Genomic DNA, 24,645 nt, shown 5'->3' with positions numbered 1-24,645 from the left:
CCCAAGTGGCTGTGCGACCCAGCACTCAAGCTGTAGGAAAGCTTCTCCTGTTGTTATTAGTAGGTTTTACATCAAACATAATTTCTCAAAATAATCAGAACAGAAATTAAAACAATGACATACCTTGGCACCCATAACAGTAAATCATGAAAAGAAAAATCATGCTATTAAATTTATCTGTACTTTGAAAATGTTATATTATTTTTATATAGTGCTGAACTCCTGGTATTCAGTATCTGTGTCAGGTATCTAGGAACAGAAAAAGCCTTTCAGCTTTACACAGATGCTCTGGAAAACCCAGCACATAATAAACAGCCTTCTGTCATTCAAAAAAGGTCTTGTAAAATCAAGCTTAAAAATTAAGCTTCCCTTTGTTACCTGATGCCTTTGGGGATGAAAACACCACCCAGTCACCCTCTACAGGAGTTACTAGCTCTGGAGGCAGAGTTTCTCCTTCAGACCTCTCAGGTATCTGTCCACCAAGAAAGCTGATCTGCTCCAGCAACGGAAACAGCACATTTATTCCACCAATACAGTTGATCATATCCTGAATCAAGAGACAAGGCAGCACAGACACCAGCATAAATAAAATCCCTTCAGCTGGAGCAAAAAATGACTCAGCATACAGGAGTACTCACAAACCAATCAGAATGTCTCACAGGCCACTTACACATGGGCCATCCTGTCAACTCTGGTTCTGAAAGTACATTTTTTACATTTCCTTCCTCCTCCCCCCATATAAACACTGGAAACTGAAGGATAGGAAAACTTAGGAAGAATTTTCTGCTAAACAGATTTGAAAAACAGGAAAAACATTTCTCTGATTTCTAAATTACTTGCAGCAAGCAGTAAAAGATGACTATGAGATTATACACATCTCTGCTTGAATCATCTTCCTGCAAGATTTCAACTTCAGGCAGTTAAAAAATAATACTATTTTATTTTGTTTTTTAAAATAACTCCACACATATATCAATTATAAGCCTCTCCTTAAAATTCAAGTCTCCTAAATCCCCTTTTTTCCCCTCCTTCTCACAAGCAGAGATAGCACACGACAATCCCTGGAGGTATTTAAGGACAGACTGGACATTTAGTGCCATAGTCTAGTTAAAAAAATGGTGTTTGGTCACAGGTTGGACTTGATCACCTCAGAGGACTTTTCCAATTTAATTGATTCTGGATTCTGTTATTCAAACAACGCTTCTTGTGGTAAGGTATGCTCAAATCACAAGATTTCTAGAAGTGATTCACAACCACTTCAAATCAATTCAAAATCTCTGAGCAGCTTGCTAAGATACTCAGAAACACTCACTCATTTCCCCAGCTGGAGTACAGACAAATGCTGTGGAGTACAAGTACCCGCTACTGGGCAAAGGGGACAAATGAAGTATTTCAGAACTATTCATATCATAGCAAAATTAACTAACGAGAGTCTGAATTTTCTTAACATCAGGCTCAGCAAGTGATTGCAGAGATAGGCACAGTGGTTATGCACAGTGTAGCTCCCACAATATTTCCTTATTAATTAGTTTGCCAGTACAGCCAATTGTTCACCGTTCTTGGGAAAAAAGGCAGACCTTTGTTATTCATACATTTTCCTCAGGGTGAAAAATCATGGTATTCTACTGACAAGTCACAAGTGTTAACTAAACCCTACTAATCTTAATCTAACTCAGAGTTTATGACAGCAAAAAAACTATGACAGAATTCCTTAAAGATTGAAAAATGCTCTTGATAGACAACAGACATTCAACATTATTACAAATAGTCAGCTACCAGAAAATATCTTCATGCACTGTGACAGTAAAAGCAGTGGCCCTCACAAGTTTTCAATAAATGTAATGTAAATGCAACACTACTCCAGCTACAGTGCTAGCCCATGAATTCTCAGCATAAAAACATGCTGCATCTGTTAAATATAATTTGCATTATGATAATAACTTCCAGCATTCCAAAGGTTATATGAACACACACAACCACTGTCATTTTCACATTAGGTTCTTCCTCTTTACAACACATTTACCTTGATGTCCCAATTCACTACTTTGTTTCCAGTTAGTCTTCCATGTAAAAGATTTGCAGACAGGTCAAGGCAAATCGGGTTTCTGCAGGCCTGTTAAACAAATGAAGAAGCCATAATATCATCTAGGAAAAAGTTACATTTGCTTAAACACAAGATTTTGTGCCAGTGTGTTGATATGAAAGTATTTGAACAACATGAAACCCCCTAGAACATAGCATATGCCATTTTAGATTCAGCATTCTCTACTGTACAAGACAATTCCATCCTTTTGCCAAACCTACTATGTCTGCACAAGACTACAAGTAAGGAAAGCTCTCACTGCTCCTTATCTTCCCATAAAAACCACAGTGCAAACACTGAAAGTAATGCACACTGTGTAGTCAAACAGAAATGATATCCTGTTTCATACCTTTGGTGTATAATGAAGGAGCACCTTATTGGGGAGATCTGCTACTTCAGCTTCTTGAGACTTCCACGGAGTTAAACAGTTTGGACCTATAAATAAAAGGTATATAAAACCATATAACATTTATTTAAGAGTCCACTGGTTAATGTTGCCCTTTAGAAATTTGATACTACCAAACTTGTTGAAAGATCAAATAGCACAGTCTGAACTGTATCTATTTGAGACATGCTTTGAAGTAGAGCTCCTATGACTTAGATCATTCATTTCAGAGGGTCTGCTTAAAAAGGAACACAATCTACATGAAAAGCTAGACTACACAAAGAGGTGGTTTTATGCCTTCAAACAGCTCACATGTTTGTCTTTACAAATACCTATCTCATACTTGTCACTTATCTGTCATCAAGCCTTAATGCTCAGAAAATGAGTAACCTTCAAGATAGTTTTTTTTTTAGCAATACAAAGTATTTCCTTTAAATGATACAAGCGTTTTAATGTCAATCTATAACAACCTTGAGTCATTATGGAACTTAATAGTTTTCACAGTTTGAACTGTACAACATAGGTTTCAGAGTATTTTCTTTAAAATTACCATTTAATTATCGATTCTTATGGAAAGAACCTCAAGCATAAGTCAGCTTTAAGTGGCCTAACAAATACGGGCAATACTTAGAGTCTCAACTGTAAGCATATGTAGGCAAACGGCAGTAAAATTTCAGAATTTACTGTGAAATAAGTGAAATTATTACCTAACATTTTAATTTTGCAGGTCTGCACATATGATTAACAGATGAGCTCATGCAAATATAATATTTTAAAATCAAACTTCATAACATGCTTATTAAATGTTAAGCTTATTTGCTTTAAAGCCCTCTCAGGTCAGCCCTGCAGCTCTTCTGGACTGTAAATGCTTCATTATGTCTCTGGGTAGAGCAAGGCTTAGTGGGGTCTTGCCTATAACTCATTCCTTTCACTTTGCTAAAACCAGTACGATCACTACGTACCTGCTAAATATAATGCTTTCACCTGAGAAGGCTGCAGTGCTTCATGAAAGATAATAACTGATCCAAGCTGGCCCTCCAAAGATGTTGGACACCCCCATTCACTGTCCTGAGTCCCTGCTGAGATCATTTTGGTGATGAACTCTGGTTTTCCAAGCACCCCACCCCAACTTCCTGCAGCGAGAATGCCCCCAAGCGACGTCCGATGGGGCGTGATCGGGGAGGAAAAAGGTGGATCTGGTATCTGAGATGGAGGAGGAGTTGTTGTTCTTTGACCAGCTGAACCAATGCAGCAAGAAGTAAAAGACTGCAGAGTCGTACATGGAAGAAAGAAAACAGAAACACACACTGTAAATCTAAGCTTTAAATCTGAAGATCGCATCTAGCAAATCTGAACAAAATAAATGAAACCACAAGAAACAAGTTCTGTCAAACCTTGAAAAACAAGCAATCCATCGCAGCAGGCCAAAAACCAGAGCATATACTTACCGTAACAGGAGAGAACACCCTTTTTTCCAGCTAACAGCAATTTGGTTACCTCAGGTGCTGCATGACCTCTGGAAGTAGCACAGCCAGGAAGGACAGTGCTCCTGGCACCCCTCTGTAAATATTCCTCTCCTGGATTACACTCCAAAATACTAGCACAGCATATCTGCTACTGTGCATTTCTCATACCGGTTAGTCCACTCAAACAGAGGCGCTCATGGTAAGATTACTTGCCCTGCTTTTTGTTACCTTGAGATTTATAATGTTTATTCTACAGATGGGCCGAAAACCTGCTTTATCTTGAAATGAAAACTACACTTACTCTGGTTTTTAAGTTTTATACTGATTTTACCATTACAGCATCCAACTTAACTGTTTTCTCAACATACTTAAGAAATACCAAATTAGAACTTAGAAAAGAGGGAAGAATGCTGGGTGTTGTAGGCCAGTTTAATATAAATTTGTTCCCTAAAAGGAATGAACAAAGCTTACAGAGGAAATTAAACATGTCATACACTCATTTTGATGGCTAGTGTATTGCTAAATGTGTACACATCCAAAATGGTTAGATTAACTGCATGTAAAGTGCTTGTTCAGTTACCAAAGGAATAAGGACTAGCATATTAAGAAAACATTAAAAAAACACAAGTAAACTTAAATTAAAATACTGAAAATAACAGGGAATATTCCTCATTGAGTAATATCACATCAGTCCTACTGGCAGAGCTGCCATTTATTATGATGTCATCATAAATTATGTCAATATGCTCAGGCAATTATTTTGAGGAAAACCCCACGATTTAATCAATATCATCTGGTAGAGTTTTTTGCTTTGTTCTTAAACCAAGATGACTAAACAAGAGTTACTTAATGGTTAGTTACACTCCAGAATGGTATTCTGGACAGTATCCAAAGCTGAATATTATTAGCAATAGTCTGAACTCTAATTGGTGTATGAGAGCTCATCCTACCAGGGAATGGCTCAGAAGGGAACTTACTTCGTTCATAGCAGGGAATCGAAGCGGGGCAGAGACCTTCTGCTGTCCGTTGACATAGATATACACAAGGCTCTGACCAAAGGGCCTCTTTCCAGGCATGTGAACAATAGTTATGTTGTGCTGGTTAAGCAAGAAAAAAACAATTAAGTCATTATTAAGAGCAGTGAAATGATTATATGAAACTATTTATCTCTACTAAGCTGGTGAGGAAAGCACTTAAATTCAAAGCATCAACAAGAATGTAAGATCACCTGCTGCTTCCATTTTTAAGTAGCAAATGTAATGTTTACATATACACAGGTTTTTGAAGAGAGAGATCCAGCTCTTTCATAGTAATGCACATCAGTTCTTAAGCATAGGAATAGAAAAAGATAAGGCAGAAACAGCACCACAGCTAATTTACCACACAGCACCACAGCCACCTATGCTTGTTTTAATTTAATATAAAAACCATCTAATGCTGTAACAAGCTTATTAACCAACAGAAAATGCCTAAGACACATGCATAAGTTAGCTCAATCAGCAACTAATCTATATGAAAATGGCTTGCATTATTTGAGATTAATTCTGTTCTTATGCAATGAATTATTGCAATATTATAAAACAGACTTTTTGTAAAACAATAAAAAACCCGTAATTTTGACTTCTGAGCTAACAATACAATCCTAAACAAAGTGTTTCTCAGTATCAAATCTTACCCAGAGAGAGTCAAAAAAACAATGGTCAGGCAGCATCACTGTTGCATATTCCCTCTTCGTGCACACTGCAACCACCAATACCCCTGAGCAGGTAATAAAGGCTTCAAACCCCATACCACTTCCTGTAAAAAAGCTACAAACACACACAATCAAGGACTTGCCTCATCAAAACTACCACCTAACAACACATTCATTAAGAAGAAAATCCACTCAAGTTGTTTGACGGTGGTCCAATATTTACTATGTGACTCTTACTCCTCTTATTAAAAAAAAAAAAAAAAGAGAGACCAAACGCCTTTTTTTTTTGCTTCTGTTAGTACCCAAAAAGCTAAATTATATCAAGAAGCTTTCCTGTCAATATGCATTACTTAAGCACCACGAAGGTGCCTTCTCACTTGTGCTCTCATACAAATCCAGAGTTCATTAACTTTACAACAAACTGTGTGAAGGCTGTTCTGGTTTTGGCTGGGGGGATTGGAGGGATTGGGTCTTGGTTTGTAATGTTGTTTTGCTTAAGCAACGAACCTTACCACAATTTGGAATTACGGATGTCGAAACTGCAGATGACAAGAGTTTACAACAGAGGAACGACACGTTATTTGTGTGACAGAACCTGGCTGTGGTGACAGCTGAAAGCTCTCCCTTTCCCAGACTAAGCATTGCCTTCGATGAAGACAAGCAGAAGCACCGCGCGCCGCGGGGTACCGCGTGCCACAGCGCACAGACGGCCTGCTGTGGTCCGTAGGCTGTAGCAGTTACAGTAACTGTACCTATAGAGCTGCTTCCTCTTGCCGCTCTTGCCCGTCGTGCCGGGATCCACCCGGTCCTGGTCAAGGCAGAGCCAGGCGTTGAAGGAGAAGGCGGAGCCGGGCCACCGGTGGATGGGGGGCAGGGCGATGCCGGCCATGCTGTGGCGCAGGTCGAAGTACTGCAGGGCGCAGGCCAGGCCCTGCTTCCGCGCCATGGCCAGCAGCGCGCGCATCACCGGCACCACGTACGGGTGGGCGCCGCGGGGCTCCTCCGGCCGCAGCAGCCGCACCAGCCGGAGCAGCTCTTCTGAGCCCATGGACTGGCTCCCCAAGGAGCCCAGCAGGGCGATCAGGTTCTCGGCACAAGTGCAGTGGAGCGCCGAGTGGGAATTGAGGGTCTCGATGATACGGATGACCATGTTCGCGTTGACGCACGTGGCGCGGCTCTGTCTGTCGATACAGCAGATTCGCCTCAGCCAGCTGGAGATGAAAATCTGCAGCTCGTGTGATTCTAGCTCTGGAAGCCACTGGATGAGCAGCAGTAAGGGTTGGACGTTACTAATGCCTAGTATCCCAACAGCCATGTGGTCACCCTCAACAGCCTGAAAAACAGCAGGGAACTCGGATGTGAAATACAGTAAGACGGGGCCAGAAGTACTGTAGAAAGATGTAAGCATTTCTGCTCCAAAGCAAGCACAGCTCACCATATTCATGAGTTCCTCCAGCAATTCCCGCGACGGCTGACCCAGTGATTTTAGTACCTCATATATGTGCGCATACCCAATCCTCTCCTTGAAGACCTCCTGAGGATAAAAATTCCAGTCTCACTAACAAATAATATGGACAAAAACTGCTCGACTACTGCGGCAGGTAGACAAGCAACTTTTTAATTTTAATTTAGACAATTTAATGCAATATTACATAAATAATAATTAGAACGTAATAATTACAGATTAGAAATCTATTTTTGATAACCTGTTTATTCTCCTGTCTCTAGAATGCTGCAGATGAGAAGCATTTCACTACAGATAAATAAAAGCTCAGAATTTTATTTTTATTAATTACCTATAAAAGAATATAACTACTTTGGTATAATCCAGATATTGTTAATATCACAAAGAACAAATAGCTTCATTTTTCATCTTTTTAGGGCAAACTATAGCATGAAATGTTTACATTGAAGTGCAGAAGTATTCACATATAAATCTTTCAGTAAAAGATTTTGCTAGACCAGACTAAAAACCACTCATCCTAAACACTTTACAAAATTAGAGAAGTGTTCCAAGGAAGTTTTCCTGAAAACTAACTGACTTTACAAGAAAAAAAAAAAAAAAAAAATCAATCAGCGAAGTTCAAGTGGTAGTATCCACTTATGGTTTAATTATTAAACAGCCAACACATCATATGGAATGGATATTCTTCTCCTGGCTACAGTCTGTGCTGAAACTAAATTTTTTTAAAGAAGATATCTTCCAGCAGAAGTGAGGTGATTATTTAGGTAAACACAGAAAGGAAAAATACACACATTGAAGCAGGAGTACAACTGAAAACTCTGACTCTCGTGAATCCCAGCTAGACCCCACCTCTAACATACAACTCTTCCCAGGCCTTCCAGAGTCAGTGGAGAAATAAGCTTTTTCAGTAATGCTCTGCAGGACCATAACGGATCCTGTGGTCTCTCTCTTAAGGTGTACTGCAAGCAGCAACAAAATAAAAGATTCCTACTCCTCCTTTATCTTCCAGTGTACAGTCACATCCTTTTAACTGTGTCAAGTCAAGGGAATCATTCAGCCAAGGGTTAAATTTAATTAACTCAGCAATCCAGGAATAAATATAATGTTTTTCCACGGGCTTAGCTTCCAGTCAGAACCACAAACTATCCACAACCTATCCATTTACCAAATCACAAGAATAACTACCAAGGAAGGGCACAGGACAATGGCATGACCATCGTCTGGATAGCAATACTGTCCTGGCTTAGTTTAAAGCCATGTGAAGCTACAACAAAACAGGTGCCAGAGAATTCCTGCAAATACCCACTAAGTCTGTCCTATATACCCATGGGACAAGTAACAATGTACTTCCTTTACAGAGGTTCCAGCTGATCATACTCTGATCTTACAGTTTTGGCAGAAAGATGACTCAGTGTCCAGCCATTAGACACATATCAAGGGATAAGGAATGCTAATCATTCTATAGCTATTCCTATCTGGCACGAATGTGTGACCACAATGTGCTCATTCCCATCAGCAAGACCCGTCAAGGTATTGTGATAAAAACACTAACTGGAAAGAAGATCAAGAATCAGCAAACAGCCCTCTGCATAGACACTGTTACCTTTGCAGCTGGAGACTTGTGCATTACAGCTGTGAGGGCCTGAATGGTTGATACTGCCAAGGAATCCAGGTGTCCCTGAAACACCTGAAAGGAGCAGGTACAGAAGTCACATACAAACGTGCAAAGACAGTTCAGCTCCAAAATCTGTGTTGTGCCCTCTGGCCAGGAGGGAAACTGAGAGTTTGGTAACGTGCTTCAAAAATCATTTCCCCACCAGTCAAAATGTCAAACCCCACAGCCTACAAGGAATTACAGCACAGTGGGCAACTAGCCACAGACTTCAAGAGGAGAGAAGCATTCGCAACACAAACTGCACCTCAAATATTCTGATGGACAAACAAGTTTTCCTCATGCGTCTAATGGACAACCTCAAAAGGGAGGGAGGAAAACAATTAGAAAATCTCTTGCAGTGTGTGTGTGTGCTGCTGGAAAAATCAGCATCTGCAGTTCATATAAAGGGACTTATTTTCCATCCAAGGCCCTGCAAACCAATACAGCACAGACACACCTCCAAAGTGTAAGAGATAAATCACACCAGCACAGTTAGGTGGCTGCCTCATCCATAGCCTCATTGCAATGATTCAACACCTCTATTTCTAAGTAATCTTTTGAGGTTTTTTTCTATAATTCATGTTTGTATTGATATTTCCATGATGGTTTTAAGAAAAAAAAATTGTTGGAGAGCTCTTTTGCATCCATCAGTAAACCTAATTAGCAACACTGTGCAAACAAACATACTTTTTCATCATCTCTGAAATATTACGTGCAACTCAGACATATTTTGAAAGTGAAATGTCAAGAATCAGAAGACTATTAGATGTGAAGAAACATTTACATGCGGTTAGAGCGTCGTGCTGTGTCCAAAGAAGCCAAAGCTATTAGTTAAAAATCACAGTTTGTAAATACCCATCCCTTGTATTCAGCATTTTTTTCACATTTTTAACCAGAACAAATAATTCCACTATAAAATTAATACAAAAATTTGCATTTGAAACTTTCCACAGTACTTGGGAAAAGTGAAGCAACGGGCTATTCCTACCTCCCTGATTCAGCCTGTCCATTGTTTTGTGAACATCTGTTCTTGATGACAAGCAAAGAACCAGGACACCAAACACAACCATTGAGATTCACAAACAAGGCCCCAGAATCGAAAACACCACAGTGCCCAGACAAAGAGCAAAAAAGAGGAAAAGGAAGGGAAAAAGAATCACCACTAGGTTGAGAGAATTAATTTGGATCCCATTCATGTACTTCACCTTTTCCTTAACAGAAGCATAACTGATGCTCATTCTATTGCTAATCTCTGCAGTTTGAAGCAGATGAATAAAACATAGGCTGAATCCAATCAGTTATTCAGAAAAATCATTTTCCAGAGACAGGAGAGGCTGATCTGTGCAGCATTACAAGTTCATCCTCCTGCAGAAGGCTTAAGAGGAGTGGTTAAGGTGAAGCACAGGAATCAATTTTCCTGTGATTGTGTCTTGACTTCAACTGAAGCAAAATACAGTTTAGGTAGGTACCTGGTCCTCATTCATTTCTGTCAGTAATTTGTTGGTAAGGTCTTTCTCACTCTTGTCTGCCACTTTATTGTTAGCATTTAAAAACAGCTGTTAGAAACAGAGACAAGAATAATGGAAATAATTGCAATAAACAGTTACCTGCAGCCAAATCTGTGGAGGCTGCCTTAGATTTGTATTTCACATACAAAAACAAAAAAAGGGGGGGAAAAAAGGAAAAAAATAAAGCTTTCTCACACTAGTAAGATAATCATCCACTAGTATTAGTCTTCTGTTAATTCTTAAAATAGCGAAGATTACATTGTATTTCTGGTAAAGAGTAATTACTTTTTTCCCCCCCCAAAAATAAATGAAAATATGTAATCACTGAGACAAAGAGAGAGATTTATCTGGAATTTATACTCGTGTCTGGCTTAGCAACTGTGATTTCATTCACAATATGCAAAATTACAGGGTTCTAAGAAATTTACTCGTAAGAAAAAGACAAGAGTGGGGCATTAACAAGGAAATGGATACAGACGTTTCACCATTTTCCACTTAAGTTTCACCCAAAGTGAAAGCTCAAGATACCTAGACAGAATATTTTCATCTTCAAAGAACACAGTTGGAGAACTTCTGGGGCACACAGTCTTTGGGACAGGAAGAAGGGCAAAATAGGCCATAGGCATAGGAAGGCCATCATCCTAAGAATCAGACAGGTTGCAAATAGCTTTAAATCAAATATACAGCTACACTGAATCTTCAGTTAAGGAGCTGTTCTGCGTTCAGTAGCTAAATTCCTAGTCAGTACCTGAATTTGAGTTTCAAACTCACCCAAATTCATAATCAATTGCAGTCAATTTGCGTGCCGAATTTAGCTTTAACGTAACCAGAACTAAAATTTACCTTCTTCTGTTCCAAGGTTTTATCGAGGCATTTAAAGAAAGCCCTGATCAAAATGTTTTAAAAATTCCTTTAAAAAACAGGAACCACTTTGCTTTAGTGGATAAAACCTAAGCATTTCTTTTCCCACACATACACACACACTTTGCTTCCTTATCTGCTAGCTTAGTCTCCGTGAAGAGGAACAACCTGAGAAATCGACTTCCATATATTAGGGCAAAACAAAGGACAACACTCAAGCTATTACTTTGACGTACACAGGTGTGAAAGCACATCATTAGAAACACTGAAAGAGCACTCAACAATGCAGAGTAACTATGTCTCAGAGGACTGTAACACTAGCAAGAATAAGAACATTAAACAAAAATAAATGCAGACAATGCAAAAATAAAGAGTATATGTAACTTTTGGTACGAGTTACTCCATTTCTTATAAGGCATGTGAAAAAGAAAAATAGATTTCTTTTTACAATGTCTACATGGTTTTAATTTTTCCATTTAAAAGCTGTTCTAAACCCACTTTTTTTTAAAAATCAGACTTACTGTTAGAGGTCATCGTGCTTTGCTCCAGATCTGACCTCTGACACAGTTAAGTAGATGAGAAAAGATTCAGCACTGACAAACCAGTTTGTTAAATGCCTCTCAGTACAGAATAAGCACTTCGTGATACATCTAAATTACAGTTTCTCTTTCTGGCAAAAAAGCGACATTCAGATCATGAGATCATCAAAATTTAACCAGGCAGTTCTGAAAAGTTTTGTGTAGCTCTCTAACCCTAAAGCAGAGTTAAGGAAAGATAGTTTGCCCATGAGCCTTAAAACCAGCAAATATGGAAAAAAAAAAGATTTACATCCCAGAAGATTGTTATGCTGCAAATGACTAGGCAGTATGAGTAGAAATACAGCCTTGAACACCCCAAGTTCTATGGGATATCTATAGCAGAAATAGTGGTATGGATTTTCTTTACCCCTCCCTTCCATGGAAATTACTTGCATTTCAAGTTTGCAGAAGAGCCAATAGATTCCTGAGTTTCAGATATGTCTATGGACTCTCATGTTCCCTGCAGAGATGCAGAACGTGCTTTCCACACACGGCTTGCTTAGGAACCCAGTACCAATTTTCACAAATGAAGGAAGAAAACCTAGCACTAGGGTCTCCATCCCCAGCTAATAAGGAGAAACCCTAATTCCACAGCTAAATCAATCCTTGCTCTTTGGCTTTGAAGAAGAATGGAGACACAGTATATTTGGAAGTACAAATATACTGCAACACCTGCCCTATCTCTCCCACTTCTCATCCGTAGGGGGATTTTGCCTGGGAAAGGCTAAAAAAGCACACTGTGTACCAAACTGGCAGCACTGATCTCTAAACAACAGTGATATGTGAGACTGCATCCCTGGAAAAAAACCTTAAAAGAGCGTATCTTGTAACATACAGACAGGCAGAATAAAAATAAAAGCAGCCTGCTGCAAGAAAAAATAGAGCAGCTGTTCCTGCTTTCTTTAATTCCACCCCTTGTTTATGAGCGCAGGAACACAGCTAAGAGTCTCCAGGAAGAGGTAAACATCACGCTGTTGATGATTTTAGAAGAAACTAAAAAAGGAGTTTCTCATAGAGTACAAGGTTAGTACAAAAATAGGCAGATTCCCAAACACAGGAGAAGAATGGAAAGGTCAAACAACGTATTTTCAGAAGGAAATAATAAAACTACAGACTATTCAAAACACTCCAAGTCAGCTGGCATTCTGCCACTGATTATAATTACAATTAGAACATAATCCAGACGCATTTATTTTTAATACATCATTGCACTGAAATACATACTAATCCAGAATCTAAATGGATTAGAAACAAATTGCACACCATAGCTAGCATTAAATTATCTAGTATCAGAAGAGCTCAAAACAGCTATGTCACTAACACAGCACATAAGAGAAATAAAGTAGTGCAGAGAGTTACATTGTATGTTTTCTTTCACACAGGGAAAAATGAAATCAGTGCGATCAGTGGAAGTTTGCAAATTATGACCAATTGCGGCCGAGATGAAAACCCTAAGTTCTATGTAGAAAAGGAAAAACTGAGGAACATTTTTAACATGAGCTTGAGCTCATGTTTTATGTCAGCCACACGCAGTTTGAAACACTTAAAATGGCACACCAAGAAGATTTTTTTAAATGAAAAACCATTCCTCTGAAATTACAATTCCGACCTCCATCTGGCAACAGTTCTTAAGTGACTTCCTAGCAATCCAGTGATAGAATATAAAAAAAACAAAACCAAAAAAACCCAAACCCCACAACAAAAACTCAAATAAAAAAGGCAGGGGTGATTGATTTTTTTAATCAGACACACTGCTAGAAGGTCACCATGCTTAGCTCCAAGTTTGACATCTGAGAGATTTTAATGGGTAAGGAAAGATTCAGCAGTGATTCAAAGCTACAGCCTCATAACAGATTTTAGGGAATGAGCAGGATCTGTAAAGGTGTTTTGCTCAGGACTCGAAGGAGCATTCCTTGCTTTAACCACAAGACAGACATGAGACACCTCTACTTCATTAGTAAAAATACCAGGCAGGTTTTGTTAAAAATATGGTGATAGGGGAGAACTTACCTTGCAGTTCTGCAACAGTCGAATGAGATGCTCAAAGCAGTTACTGTTAAGGAAAATTGCCTGCAGAACAGGTCTATCTGTGCAGTCCAACATGGCTGTGATGGTGTCTATAAAATCAAAACAGAACTTGCATTAAAGACAAAACTTCTCCCAAACCACCAAGCATTTCTTTCCTGCACATTCCGTAATACACACCATAAAAAAATTAGACTAATTATATGCTCTGCATTTTTGATCAAGAATTATATGCATTTTAAGAACAAATCACTAGGCCTAAAGCTAAACATTTTGACACTGTAAAAATTAACACATAGCCTAATATTATGGAGAAATTTCAGCTAATGAGTATCTTTAACTGCTTTGGAGCTCTGTTTCAAGTCATTGCCAACTGTGAGTATATAGCAGCATAACCTTTTTTTTTTACAGCACATGAACGCTTGTTTCCTCAACAGGCAATTACTCTGCATCCTACAGCAGCCTTATACTGTAAGCATTCTCCATGGCCACAGTACTATCTCCTCAGTTTTCTTGGAAGTATGGGAAAAGAAACACCTTCATTTCCCACACTGAACATCAAAATGGAAAATCTCAAACCCCTGAATTCTAACCCAAAAACTTCTACCCAACTACTTCAGACTATTACTTTTGGCTAATGTTACAACGATGCCATTTGAAAATCAAACCATCACAAAACAGCACCACATGGCTATTTTATTACAGAAAAGTTTTATTCTGAGATTGCTAAGGTTCTGGTAAGTGTCACTCCTTGCCTAGCAAAGTTTTTCTCTTTTAATGGAGACTTTCAGTCTATGAACTTTGACACTGGTTAAATGGCAGCAATCTGATATGTTTTTTTCTGGTTTTTTTATTAGTAAATGATTAAGAAAGAAATATCTAAGAAGAAAGGTTAGAAATTTTTCAATTGCTTAGCCAAGTCAATATTTTTTACTTCAGAGGTATTGTCAAGAACATTTGAAGGAACTGCGTACTCACTCAGCATTTGGATCTGCAGTGCTATGAATCTGCTCTCCCACTGCCTGCACCGCCTCGGATTAGGTAAGGCTGAGTGGTCTGAATTAAGCAACTTGAAATAGTTCTCCAGTATTGTACTTGTCTCGACTTGGCGCTGGTCAGAACTGCTGGTTAGGAGGATATGGACAACTTCTGTCAGGCACTTCAGAGTCAGCTCTGCCTTCCTGCTCACTTCCTCAGGGTTTCTGTCATCCCAGTTGTCACAGTCTGCTAAAACACGCATCAAGACTTCCATGGTGGCAGGAGATACTGCTTGAAGAGCATTTCTCTGAAACCCATTAAGGCAAAAAAAAAAAATTAAGAAAAATAAATTTAGAAGCATTTAAGCCTCTTCAAACCAGTTGCTTCCACTTGAGTTATCTGAACCATGCAACATGCATTATTATACCTACTAATGCTGTGTAGTTGGTAAATAACTAAGAAACATCTTATTTGGATTATGCTGATGGCTACAGATGAAATGCATGCCATCATGTTCACTTAAATAGGCTCTCTTTTTCAAAGGGAACACTTAAGAGAAAAGGAAAAGTAATTTAAATATGTGTTATAAAATTCTTACAAGGTAACATTGATAAACTGCTAATTTGAGGCAAACCTTCTCCCCATCTTCATTTTAGGTTATGAGATTCATGATACTTTAGAACATGTGGTAAGAACATAATAATTAGCAAATGTTTGCCTGGGCCCTGAATGCATTTTCCTCACCTTTCCTCCTGGGGGCCTGACTGCATAGGCTCAGGCTTGTGGTGATGATTGAGAAGCCCTGTCAGGAACTCCTTGCCCTCTGTAGGGAGCTGCATTCAAGTTTCGGCTCTCAACCCCTTCCTTGTTTGATCTACACTGCTGCAGCCATGGCCATGCCTGGCCATGTCATGTCTGAACCTGTTGACTGCAGCTTGGCCTTAGCTCTTCCTCATGGCTATGGATGGGGCTGGCACCCCATCCCCTGGGGGCTGACTGGCCTCTTGACTGACTCTAGTCAGTACCAGCAGAGCAAACCCTTACCCTGATGTGCTCACCAGACTCCCTGGCTTGACTTTAGGTTCTATCACTCCAGACTTCTCTAGTGGGCTGGGCTGCTGGATCCACCAGAGCTGCTTCCATCACTCTGGGTACAGTGAGATCACACCCTCTGTCACTCAGGTCAACTGCTGCTGGCCATCCTGCTCAGACTCCACGTGCCCTCCCTGATGGAGCAGAGCCTGGCTTTGCAGCTCCCTGGCAACTTTTGAAAACAACTCTCTCTCTCCAAGTTCATCAGAAGTAGCAGCTGCCTGTGACCAGACTAAGCAGGACATTACAGAAGTCAGGTGAGAAAGTGGATGTTGGCCTTGCTGCTGATGAATACCCTCTTTTCCTCATATTCTTTAAACAGCTTCCAAGCTGTAAAGATCCCACGCCTAATACTGAAAACAGCTTACTTTCAGCACTGGGAAGTAAGCTAGATGAATTTCATGCACATGAATACAAAACTTTCATCTTTACTGGAGGAAATTCCTAATCTAGTTACACGCTTTTCTCTTTATTACAGTAAATTCATATGAACATACAGATGTTCTAAACAGCAAACTTCTACGGTTACTTGAAATCAGGATCCAGCTTTTAGTATTTAGGTATTATTGTCCAGAATGATCCCAGAGCTCCTAACACAAAAAGAATTAATCATGGATAATAAATTCTTCTCATTTACAAGTTATGGAGTATTTAGAAGTCTTAAACAAGGAACAAGCATTTGGAGGTTTCAGCAGCTGAAAAGTTTAGAGTATCCTTACCTGACCACCAGCAACAATAGCTCCAAAGAGATGCAGCAGGCAACATTTTAGGCTTTCCTTGAGATGTTCACTTTCTTGAAAGCATTCTGATTAAATAAAAGATATTTTCCTCAAAAAAAAAACCCAAAAAAAACCCAACAACCCACCAACAAGTAATAAAAACCCCTCCTTTATTCCCCGTCATCAGACAAATTTAAAAAAAAAAAAAATCTGTACCATCTCCACTTTGTTTTATATAACTCAGACACAAACACACCAATTCCTGCATTATCAAAGTAACACAACATGACAACATTTATCAGGAATTCACAGGGCCACACCTTCAGCTTGCATAAACTTCCCATGCCAGCTGACAGAACTATAGACACACAACTTTTGCTCTTGATTCATAATGTAAAAATTAGCCTATTTTGTCCATGCTAATGAGAGATAGAAGTACATTCTAACATACAACCAGTTATCAAGCATGACAAAGCTCAGAGAAACTTTGGCATGAAAAGTCTGATGCCACATGCAGTGCAGGTAGCTCAAAAAAACGGCCCCTGGACTTGCTGAGTTTAAGGCAGATTGCCAGAGAATCCTGGGCAGATCTGTAACCTTTCTAGCAGTAATTTCTTTAATGACAACTATCCTGCATCTCTTCTCTTTCCATATGTGATAAAAATTAGTCCCAGACAGCCTCAGGAACTCTTCCTAGCAATAGATATAACCTGGATATTGTTGTTACAGCAGTAACAACTAGACCTAACACAGCAGCAAGAAATTACAAAGCATTCTTTTTGGAAATACCACTTATTGGCAAGTAAGATTTCTGACTGAATGTCTAAGCCTGGTTTAGAACAAGATTGCAGAGCTATTTTTCCAATCTTTTCTCCAAGCAGAACGAAGTTTACTTAGATGATCACACTGTTAGTTAGCTAGTGCCACCACTCCTTGACTTACAGCCTCTGGATCTTTGTAGAACCTCAGACAAACTGAAAAGAGCAGTACCTAGCAGATTGTGAATAAATCATTAGGCTGAGTAGACTGAAACCACCCCACCTCAAATTAGCCCTGGCATGGCAGAATGCTTAAGGCACAGGCTCAGCAATTTCTCAGCAATTACTCTGTCCTTTCTGCCAGTGGGCCAACAAGCAGATGAGTATCTGCCAGCTAATTAGCACGCTTTTAGCTCGGTCACATTACATGATATTTAAGAGACTTAGGGGGAACCACAGGACAATTCACTGAATGGAGAGGAGAGAACCTACAGATGGCATTCCTCGGCAGCAGCCTTTAGAGTGGGTTTCCAGGGCTCTGGCACGTAGATAAGGGCATTTTACTGGCAGCAACTATTTGGTTCTTTTGGCAACTATCCTATTTTTTTGTACACAGCAACGGAATCTCAAGGAACAGGAGCTATGACTCAAACCTAGAAAAATCAAATTCATAAATGCTACCACGCCACAAATAGAACTTTTTTTTTCATTTTCAACTAAAACTAAGTTAACTGATAGCTGCAAAAAGGGCTGATTGCACTCCTTCACTGACCACTCTATGGCAAAATAGTGATGCTCAGAGCAAAGAGCAAATAAAAAAAAAACCAAGCAACCAAAGTAATCACTTCATTCAGCCTCAGAAAGCAAGTAAAGGACTTTTACACATTATCAGGCATGCTTAGGAGAAAGTTACTTGGGCTCACTAAGTTCATTCCTCTAAAGAAAACTATTTTTTAACAGGCTGTTAGGCAATACTTACGGTAAAAGAAAGGGACAAATTCAACAGTGAGGGAAGCTGGTTTGTACTTCTGTCTGCTCCTTTCAACTGTACTAAGGAAACGTCTGCAACCACATTAAAAACATACACCAAAGAAATTAGACATTATACCTTTGTTTATGAATTGCTTCTTAATTTATGACTTATAATCCCATATTCAGTCTGCACCTAAAAATACTTAACATTTTACAAAATGGTTTAGTTAAAAAAAATAAAAAAGCCAGCAATCTCTTATTTAGTCCATGCTTATTGTAACACAATTTTGTGCTTGAGGGAACTCAAAATCAAATCAAAAGGATGTAATTCTACTGATACACTTATAAACTTATTTTCAAAGATGTAACTTTTTTACACTGTGAACTTCAATAACTTCTTTTGCCCTAATTCAAAAGCAGGTCTGCCCACCACATTCTTTTTGACTTCCTTGTTCCACTAGTTTAGAAAAACGGCCAGTTTTTGGAAGGAGAATGTAATGTAAGCACCTTCATGGCGATCAGTTACAACCAATTACCTCTTAATATATCCTCAAATTTAATTTTCTTTTAACTTTTACATTAACAGTAAAAATATTATAATTTTTGAAAGTTATTTAAATCATATCCAGTATGAGAAAGCCTAACACGTTTCTGTGGTGTGACTCTACTGATTCATGGTTAAAGCTCTGACTATCCACAGTATTTACAATGCTGCTCCACACATACCCTGCAATTCGCTGCCTCCAGTTTCGATACGGATCATACAGACTTTCACAGAAAGCCAGTGCATGTCTCACAAATTCTTCTATGGGGGTCTGATCCTCCACTTCTTTTTCTTTTGTTTTGCTTTTTAACTGGGGAGAAAAAGGAAGCTACAGTCAGAAAAATTCCAGAAGTTGAAAATTAATCTGGATCTCCACTAGAACAGCTCTGGGTCTACAAATTGTTCCCCACATAACACTATTACTGAAAGAGCAGATCACATAAAAAGGAGCAGGAGGTATCAGATAACAGAAATACAGACAAGAATTATTAACCACATACCTGCTGAATGTACAACGTAGTCATGGTGATAACATGGTTAATGTATGAACACATCCCAATCTCTTCCACATTAGCCAAATTCCTGTGAAGGCAACATAAAAACCACTGGACACAGTGTACCAACTGAAGCCAGTTCAAACAATGTTTGTTTTCTCATTCTGTCTACATTCATACAAAATACTAGCATTTCAAAAATACTCTCCAAAAGACTGCCCATACTTAAATGTTTATTTCTGTCACCGTTACAGAGCTCACAAGTTTTCATCTAACAGGAAGAAAGATTAAAGTCACTCTGCTACAGGCCAATTCCATCTGGAATTTGGGGGTTCAGAGGTTAAGCAGATTCCCAGGACACCCTAAATAGAAAGCTCAGAAATGGCATCTGATAACAAAGACAATAACTTCCACTTTATTAGTGCATACACTTTCTAACACTTTAGGAAACATATTACCTAGAAACATTCACTCACTTTAAATTCTCTGGAGCAAAACAAACACCTAATAATTTATTTTAGAAAATAAAGCAACAACAACAACAACTAAGAATTTCTCAGTTCTGAAGTTACAAAGATCAGATACCAGAATGATGACGTAGGAGAACTTTTCAGCAAGTAAAGGCGACACCAGTTTGTACTCCAGAAATACATTACCACCATCCACTCAGCTTATATTCAATATTCCAGGATACTGAAACAATGCCATACAGCTCTTTCTATTGTTTCAGAGGTAAGGCGAGCCAAAGTATGCAAAAACGCTGCTTCAAACACTCCTCAGTAAAGGAGATTCTCTATTATATTCTATCCCCTTCTCTCTAAAAGCATTTTGCAACAGCAAACTGAAGAAATAATGAGGAATAGATCCCTAAAAACAGTTTATTTATTTGTATCAACAGAATTGCACTATCAGGCAGAAGTTTCAGAAGGAAATCTGCATGAATAGTGTAATAAGTTTCACAAACTGCTTATGGAATTATAGGCATGTTAAGAACGTGAAACAGTTCTTCCTGTACAATTCTCTCAAGTTATTTCATAGCTAACACTTGTTAGAGTGCACAGTTTCTTTTAAAATTAGTTCTTATATGAGGTACATTGTATCTTGAATTCCCATAGATTTATCTTCTATAGCTACGAGAAATTTAGTGTTTAATCCCCTTCTATTCCTAGCAAGCATTATTACTACTCTTCTCTCTCTCACTTTTTAATTCCCTCTGCCTTTATTTTGAAGGTTGTGAGAAGCGTCATTTCTCTGTATCTACTGGAAGGTATCAAACCCCATTGCATGTGTCATTAAAATCTATATTTACAGGCTGCATCAAGATTTCTTAACCAAAACAAAAGCCTTGCAGAGGTAAGCATTAGAACAAATACCTGCAAAGGATGATAAAGAATTTCACGAGTAAAAGTGACAGAGTCTGCTGCTGCTCTTCCAGGCCATCTGACATTTTCTGGACACACTGTAGCAACTGGAGCCTGAGGACCTGAAGAATGTTATCAGGAAGCAGCGATATTCCTGGTGGAATGTCATCCACCCTAATGAAAAAAGCCAGACACAAAATTGTTAATCATACAAAAGCCAAGCTGCCAATCGATTTCCATGTACTCATGCAGTGTTCCAGTGAAGTTCTGTGGGAAAGGTCACCCAACTGACACAGCACAAACACCTTCTAATGAACCACAAGGAAATCTCTGGTGCCAATACACCAGCCTCAGCTTTCTTTTCCCCAGCAAAGAACTAAAAAAAAAAAATGTTAAAGTTCAATGAGCTGCCTTAATTGCCACAAAGAAATTGCATGATCTTCATCAGGTAAACAGGTGGCCTGCAAAATACCCAGGGACAGCCACAATGGAATGAAACATGAGAACAAAACATATTTGGAAGAACATTTTCAACTTTCTAGTGAAGATTAAAATTGTCCAAATAAATGAGATGCCCATTATTATATAGCTATTGAAGCCCAGTTGGTATTCATCCACAGTGAACATCATGTCGCTCTTAATAAATTTCAAAAAGCCATACAAAATTATCTTCTGCCTATTGTTTTCTGCAACCTAAATTATTTTTAGAAGAACACCAGTGAGAACCAAGACATTAAGAAAAGAATGGGTTTATTCATGGTTTAATTTTTTTTTCCCAGTGATCGAAAACCAAATAAGAAAATGACCCAGGAACAACCACAAGGAATCCCATTTCACTAACAGTATAGGAATCTACAGATCTGTAGGAGCATTTCTTGGGATGAAAACTGTTTACTCACTTTTCACACGCTAAAAACACTTAGCCTTTGGCAGCAGCTTTTTACCCTGACACAAATCATCTATGAACTCTACGCAGAAAAAGGAAGACACAAGCAAGAGCCTTAGAGCTTACAAAAACCTTCAACATTGCCAAAGCCAGAGGAAACTTCAACCAAAAAAATTCAGCAAGCTCGAAACCTCACTAATACGACTGCGGCGTGCATTGCATCTATGCAAGAAAAAAACACCAAAAAGATGTACAGAAATGCAGTGACTAACCCTATACAACATGATCGCTATTATTTGAGGAATATGGGAACAATCCATTGTTTAGCTTCTAATGTTGAAAAGGAATCCTTTGTAGGAGGGAAAATCAGAGACCCAGTTTAGTAAAACACCTAGACAGGTATAAGTGACAGAAAGCTCCCATATCCTAGAAAACAAATGTTACCTATACTTATACATACAACCACCTACTGCTCATTCCCTTGCCTCTTCACAGTTACACAGTTGTGCAATTTCCTTTTTAGATCATGGAATCAAGGGATTTAGACAGCTGTAACACAAATTTTACAGCCTAGGCTCTAAACTGATAGCAACACTAAGCACAAACTGAGAGCAACTACTTTTTTTCTCAACACAAATGCTGAGAAAGAAATTCTAATTTCTGTGATAGCAACTTCAACCCTCAAGATGCTGGCAGATCCACACTCTCTGGAACTACAAGCATGGTTTTTCATAATGTGGTAATTCAGATTCTGATAATTCCCTCTCAGTATTAGAAAAACTGCAATTTTTGACAGCTGCAATTGTATCTCCAGAAGTTAATTCCCTAAAATGGCCAACAAGTCTTTTTCAGTAAGATCATGAAATGCTTGACAAGAGAACAAACAGCATACCCTTCATGCCTCACATCCCAGAGAATATTTTCCTTGCAGTAGCTCCCTGTGTGTTGCACAACCCGTGAGAATTTAGGAACGATGTATGAGACCAACATGAGAAATCCTAACTGGCTTTACACAAAATGAACATACTGTAGAGCATATAAATAAATGTAAGTATTTATAAATGTAAATATTTATAAATAATCAAGCTGGGTTTTGCCCCAAAGCAAGTTACTACGATGCCATCAAAAATCCATTAGATTTAAACAAAGTTTTAAATTTGTTGACATGCAGTATCAATTTTTCCCAAGCAGACTCGCAGTTTAAAGTAAGTACTTCAAAAGGAAGGAAAAAAATATAATATAAGAAACCATACCCTATCTGACATTGTTATTTGACTGCTAGTACCCTACCTCAAAAATATAAGAAAGAGCTTGACACATTTGGGACCTTTTTATTTATGATCTCCTTCATTACACTGAGGTGGTTATGCGCCATGCAAACCATGTCAGGTGTCTGAAAGGGAACTGAATCACCCCACGTTGTCTGCGCCTATTCCCGCTCAAACACACACTGGGAACTCTCCTCTGCCGGTGGAAAGCACTTGGGAACAAACTGCTGTAGCAAACCAGGCTTTACTTTTCAACAATCACCATGTAATCACACAAACCATGCAATCAGCATTCCTATCATGATTTCTGCATCATTTTTATGTGGATTTGAAATCGGCAAGTTAATAAAATACAGTTTCTATGGTACTTTGCATGAGCTTCCTTTAAGGTCCTTTGCTCAAGATCATGCAAACTAAAAGCAGAAAAAAAAAGTATGACAATACTCTGGAGGCCTTTGTTATTTTTAAAAGTATTGAATCAAATGACAATTCCTCTCCAATGAGGAGAAAAAAATCTGCACACCAGCTGGTAAAGGTTTTTTCCTTTTTATGGTAAATACCTATGACATGGATACATGTTTTGAGGGAAATAACAGACAGGCGTGCTGGTCTTTTGTGTCAGTGATCAAACCATTAGCATCAAACCATTACATTCACCTTTTCAGCAAAACCATGAATAACATCATCAATGAACCACTGCATAATGAGTAGAGCCATCCCTACCATACAAAAATAGGGGTAGAACCGAAGCTCTATAAGCTGCATAACTGTATAAGCTCTACTTATACAGTCAAATCATACTGGATACACTCACACACTATATTTAGAGGTTTCCTAATTCTGTACTGCTTAGCATCTTTCACATTTTCAAAGCAGACTTCAGGAAACTAGATATTCTAATTTATAGACAAAAACCCTCTTATGAGTTAAATCAGCAAGTGACAGTGCCAATTAAGAGTGCTTTCAGGAAGGAAAAAAAAACCCAAACCAAACCTGTAACAGCATCTTTACATTTCTTAACTGGGATTGTCTTGGATGCTAAAAACCCCCACATATGTTTTAGATTGACACAAAATTTCATGTCTGTCTTACAAAAGGTTAGTTGTGTCCAGCAATCTGTACAAGCCCTCTCCCTAAACAGTTCCTCATTATTTCCTGGCATTAGCCACTCACTACACAAGGTCTCGCAGGCATAGAGCTGTAAAACGTACCAAGATTTACAGAAGGGAAAAAAAGAAAAAAAAATATTCGTGCAGTCAGTTTCTCCTTTTAGCTAGCATCATACTTTTTTAAAGACCAACAGACAGAATTAGTTGTCTAATAAGGAATCCAGTTAAAGCAAAAAATAATAAAGTGAGTCCACAGAGTCCTGTGGCCCCTGGAATCACTGGAAATCAGCATTTGGCAGTTCCACACTGACCTACTTTTCTTTTCCATGGGCCCAGTATTACTGTTTTCACAATGTAAAGGCCTTCAATACAAATTGACAAAGCCCAAAAATATGTCACTTTTCACGTGCCTGATTATATCACAAATGCAAGTATGGGCAGAAACTGCAATTCTTTGTTAATTCCAGTTCTGATTGCTATGTTTGTTTTTTTTTTTTTAATGCAGACATAAAAGCACAGGAATGATCTGCCTTCATCCTTATGTTGTTTTGATGCTTTTTTTCACATCTGTTACACAAATGAGTCTAAATCCACATGGTTCTATTCTTCCAGACTAAATCACTAATCCTGTCACTAAGCTCAGGAAAACACACATTATTTTTACACTCACTAAAGTCACAACTTATCAAAATGAAGGTGCTGCTACTGTTCTGCATAACTAACCTTTATGTTGCAGAAAAAAATCC

At 38.6% G+C, this 24,645-nt stretch overlaps 1 protein-coding gene across 6 annotated transcripts in view; it reads right to left on the bottom strand.

Annotated features, from left to right (window-relative positions):
- Positions 1-24,645, bottom strand: part of NBEAL1 (neurobeachin like 1) — a 78,503-nt gene that overhangs the window by 36,235 nt on the left and 17,623 nt on the right. For 4 of the 6 annotated variants that reach the window (XM_040069119.2, XM_040069118.1, XM_040069117.1 and 1 more), the window contains exons 4-20: positions 20,649-20,810; positions 19,282-19,363; positions 18,964-19,091; positions 18,245-18,327; positions 16,508-16,593; positions 14,697-15,003; positions 13,704-13,810; positions 10,216-10,302; positions 8,696-8,779; positions 7,063-7,161; positions 6,380-6,960; positions 5,610-5,742; positions 4,912-5,031; positions 3,431-3,734; positions 2,433-2,518; positions 2,024-2,113; positions 379-547 (exon numbers count right to left, since the gene is read on the bottom strand). In XM_040069119.2, coding sequence (XP_039925053.1) covers positions 379-547; positions 2,024-2,113; positions 2,433-2,518; positions 3,431-3,734; positions 4,912-5,031; positions 5,610-5,742; positions 6,380-6,960; positions 7,063-7,161; positions 8,696-8,779; positions 10,216-10,302; positions 13,704-13,810; positions 14,697-15,003; positions 16,508-16,593; positions 18,245-18,327; positions 18,964-19,091; positions 19,282-19,363; positions 20,649-20,810 — 2,708 coding nt within the window. Of the gene's footprint in view, positions 1-378; positions 548-2,023; positions 2,114-2,432; positions 2,519-3,430; positions 3,735-4,911; positions 5,032-5,609; positions 5,743-6,379; positions 6,961-7,062; positions 7,162-8,695; positions 8,780-10,215; positions 10,303-10,782; positions 10,809-13,703; positions 13,811-14,696; positions 15,004-16,507; positions 16,594-18,244; positions 18,328-18,963; positions 19,092-19,281; positions 19,364-20,648; positions 20,811-24,645 lie in introns of those variants that run through there. The other 2 variants (XM_058421309.1, XM_040069123.2) reach the window with 2 other exon arrangements.

Source organism: Hirundo rustica, chromosome 7 (assembly GCF_015227805.2).
Source record: "Hirundo rustica isolate bHirRus1 chromosome 7, bHirRus1.pri.v3, whole genome shotgun sequence".
In the NCBI taxonomy this organism is placed as follows: domain Eukaryota; kingdom Metazoa; phylum Chordata; class Aves; order Passeriformes; family Hirundinidae; genus Hirundo; species Hirundo rustica.
This window is presented reverse-complemented; position numbering and strand designations above follow the sequence as displayed.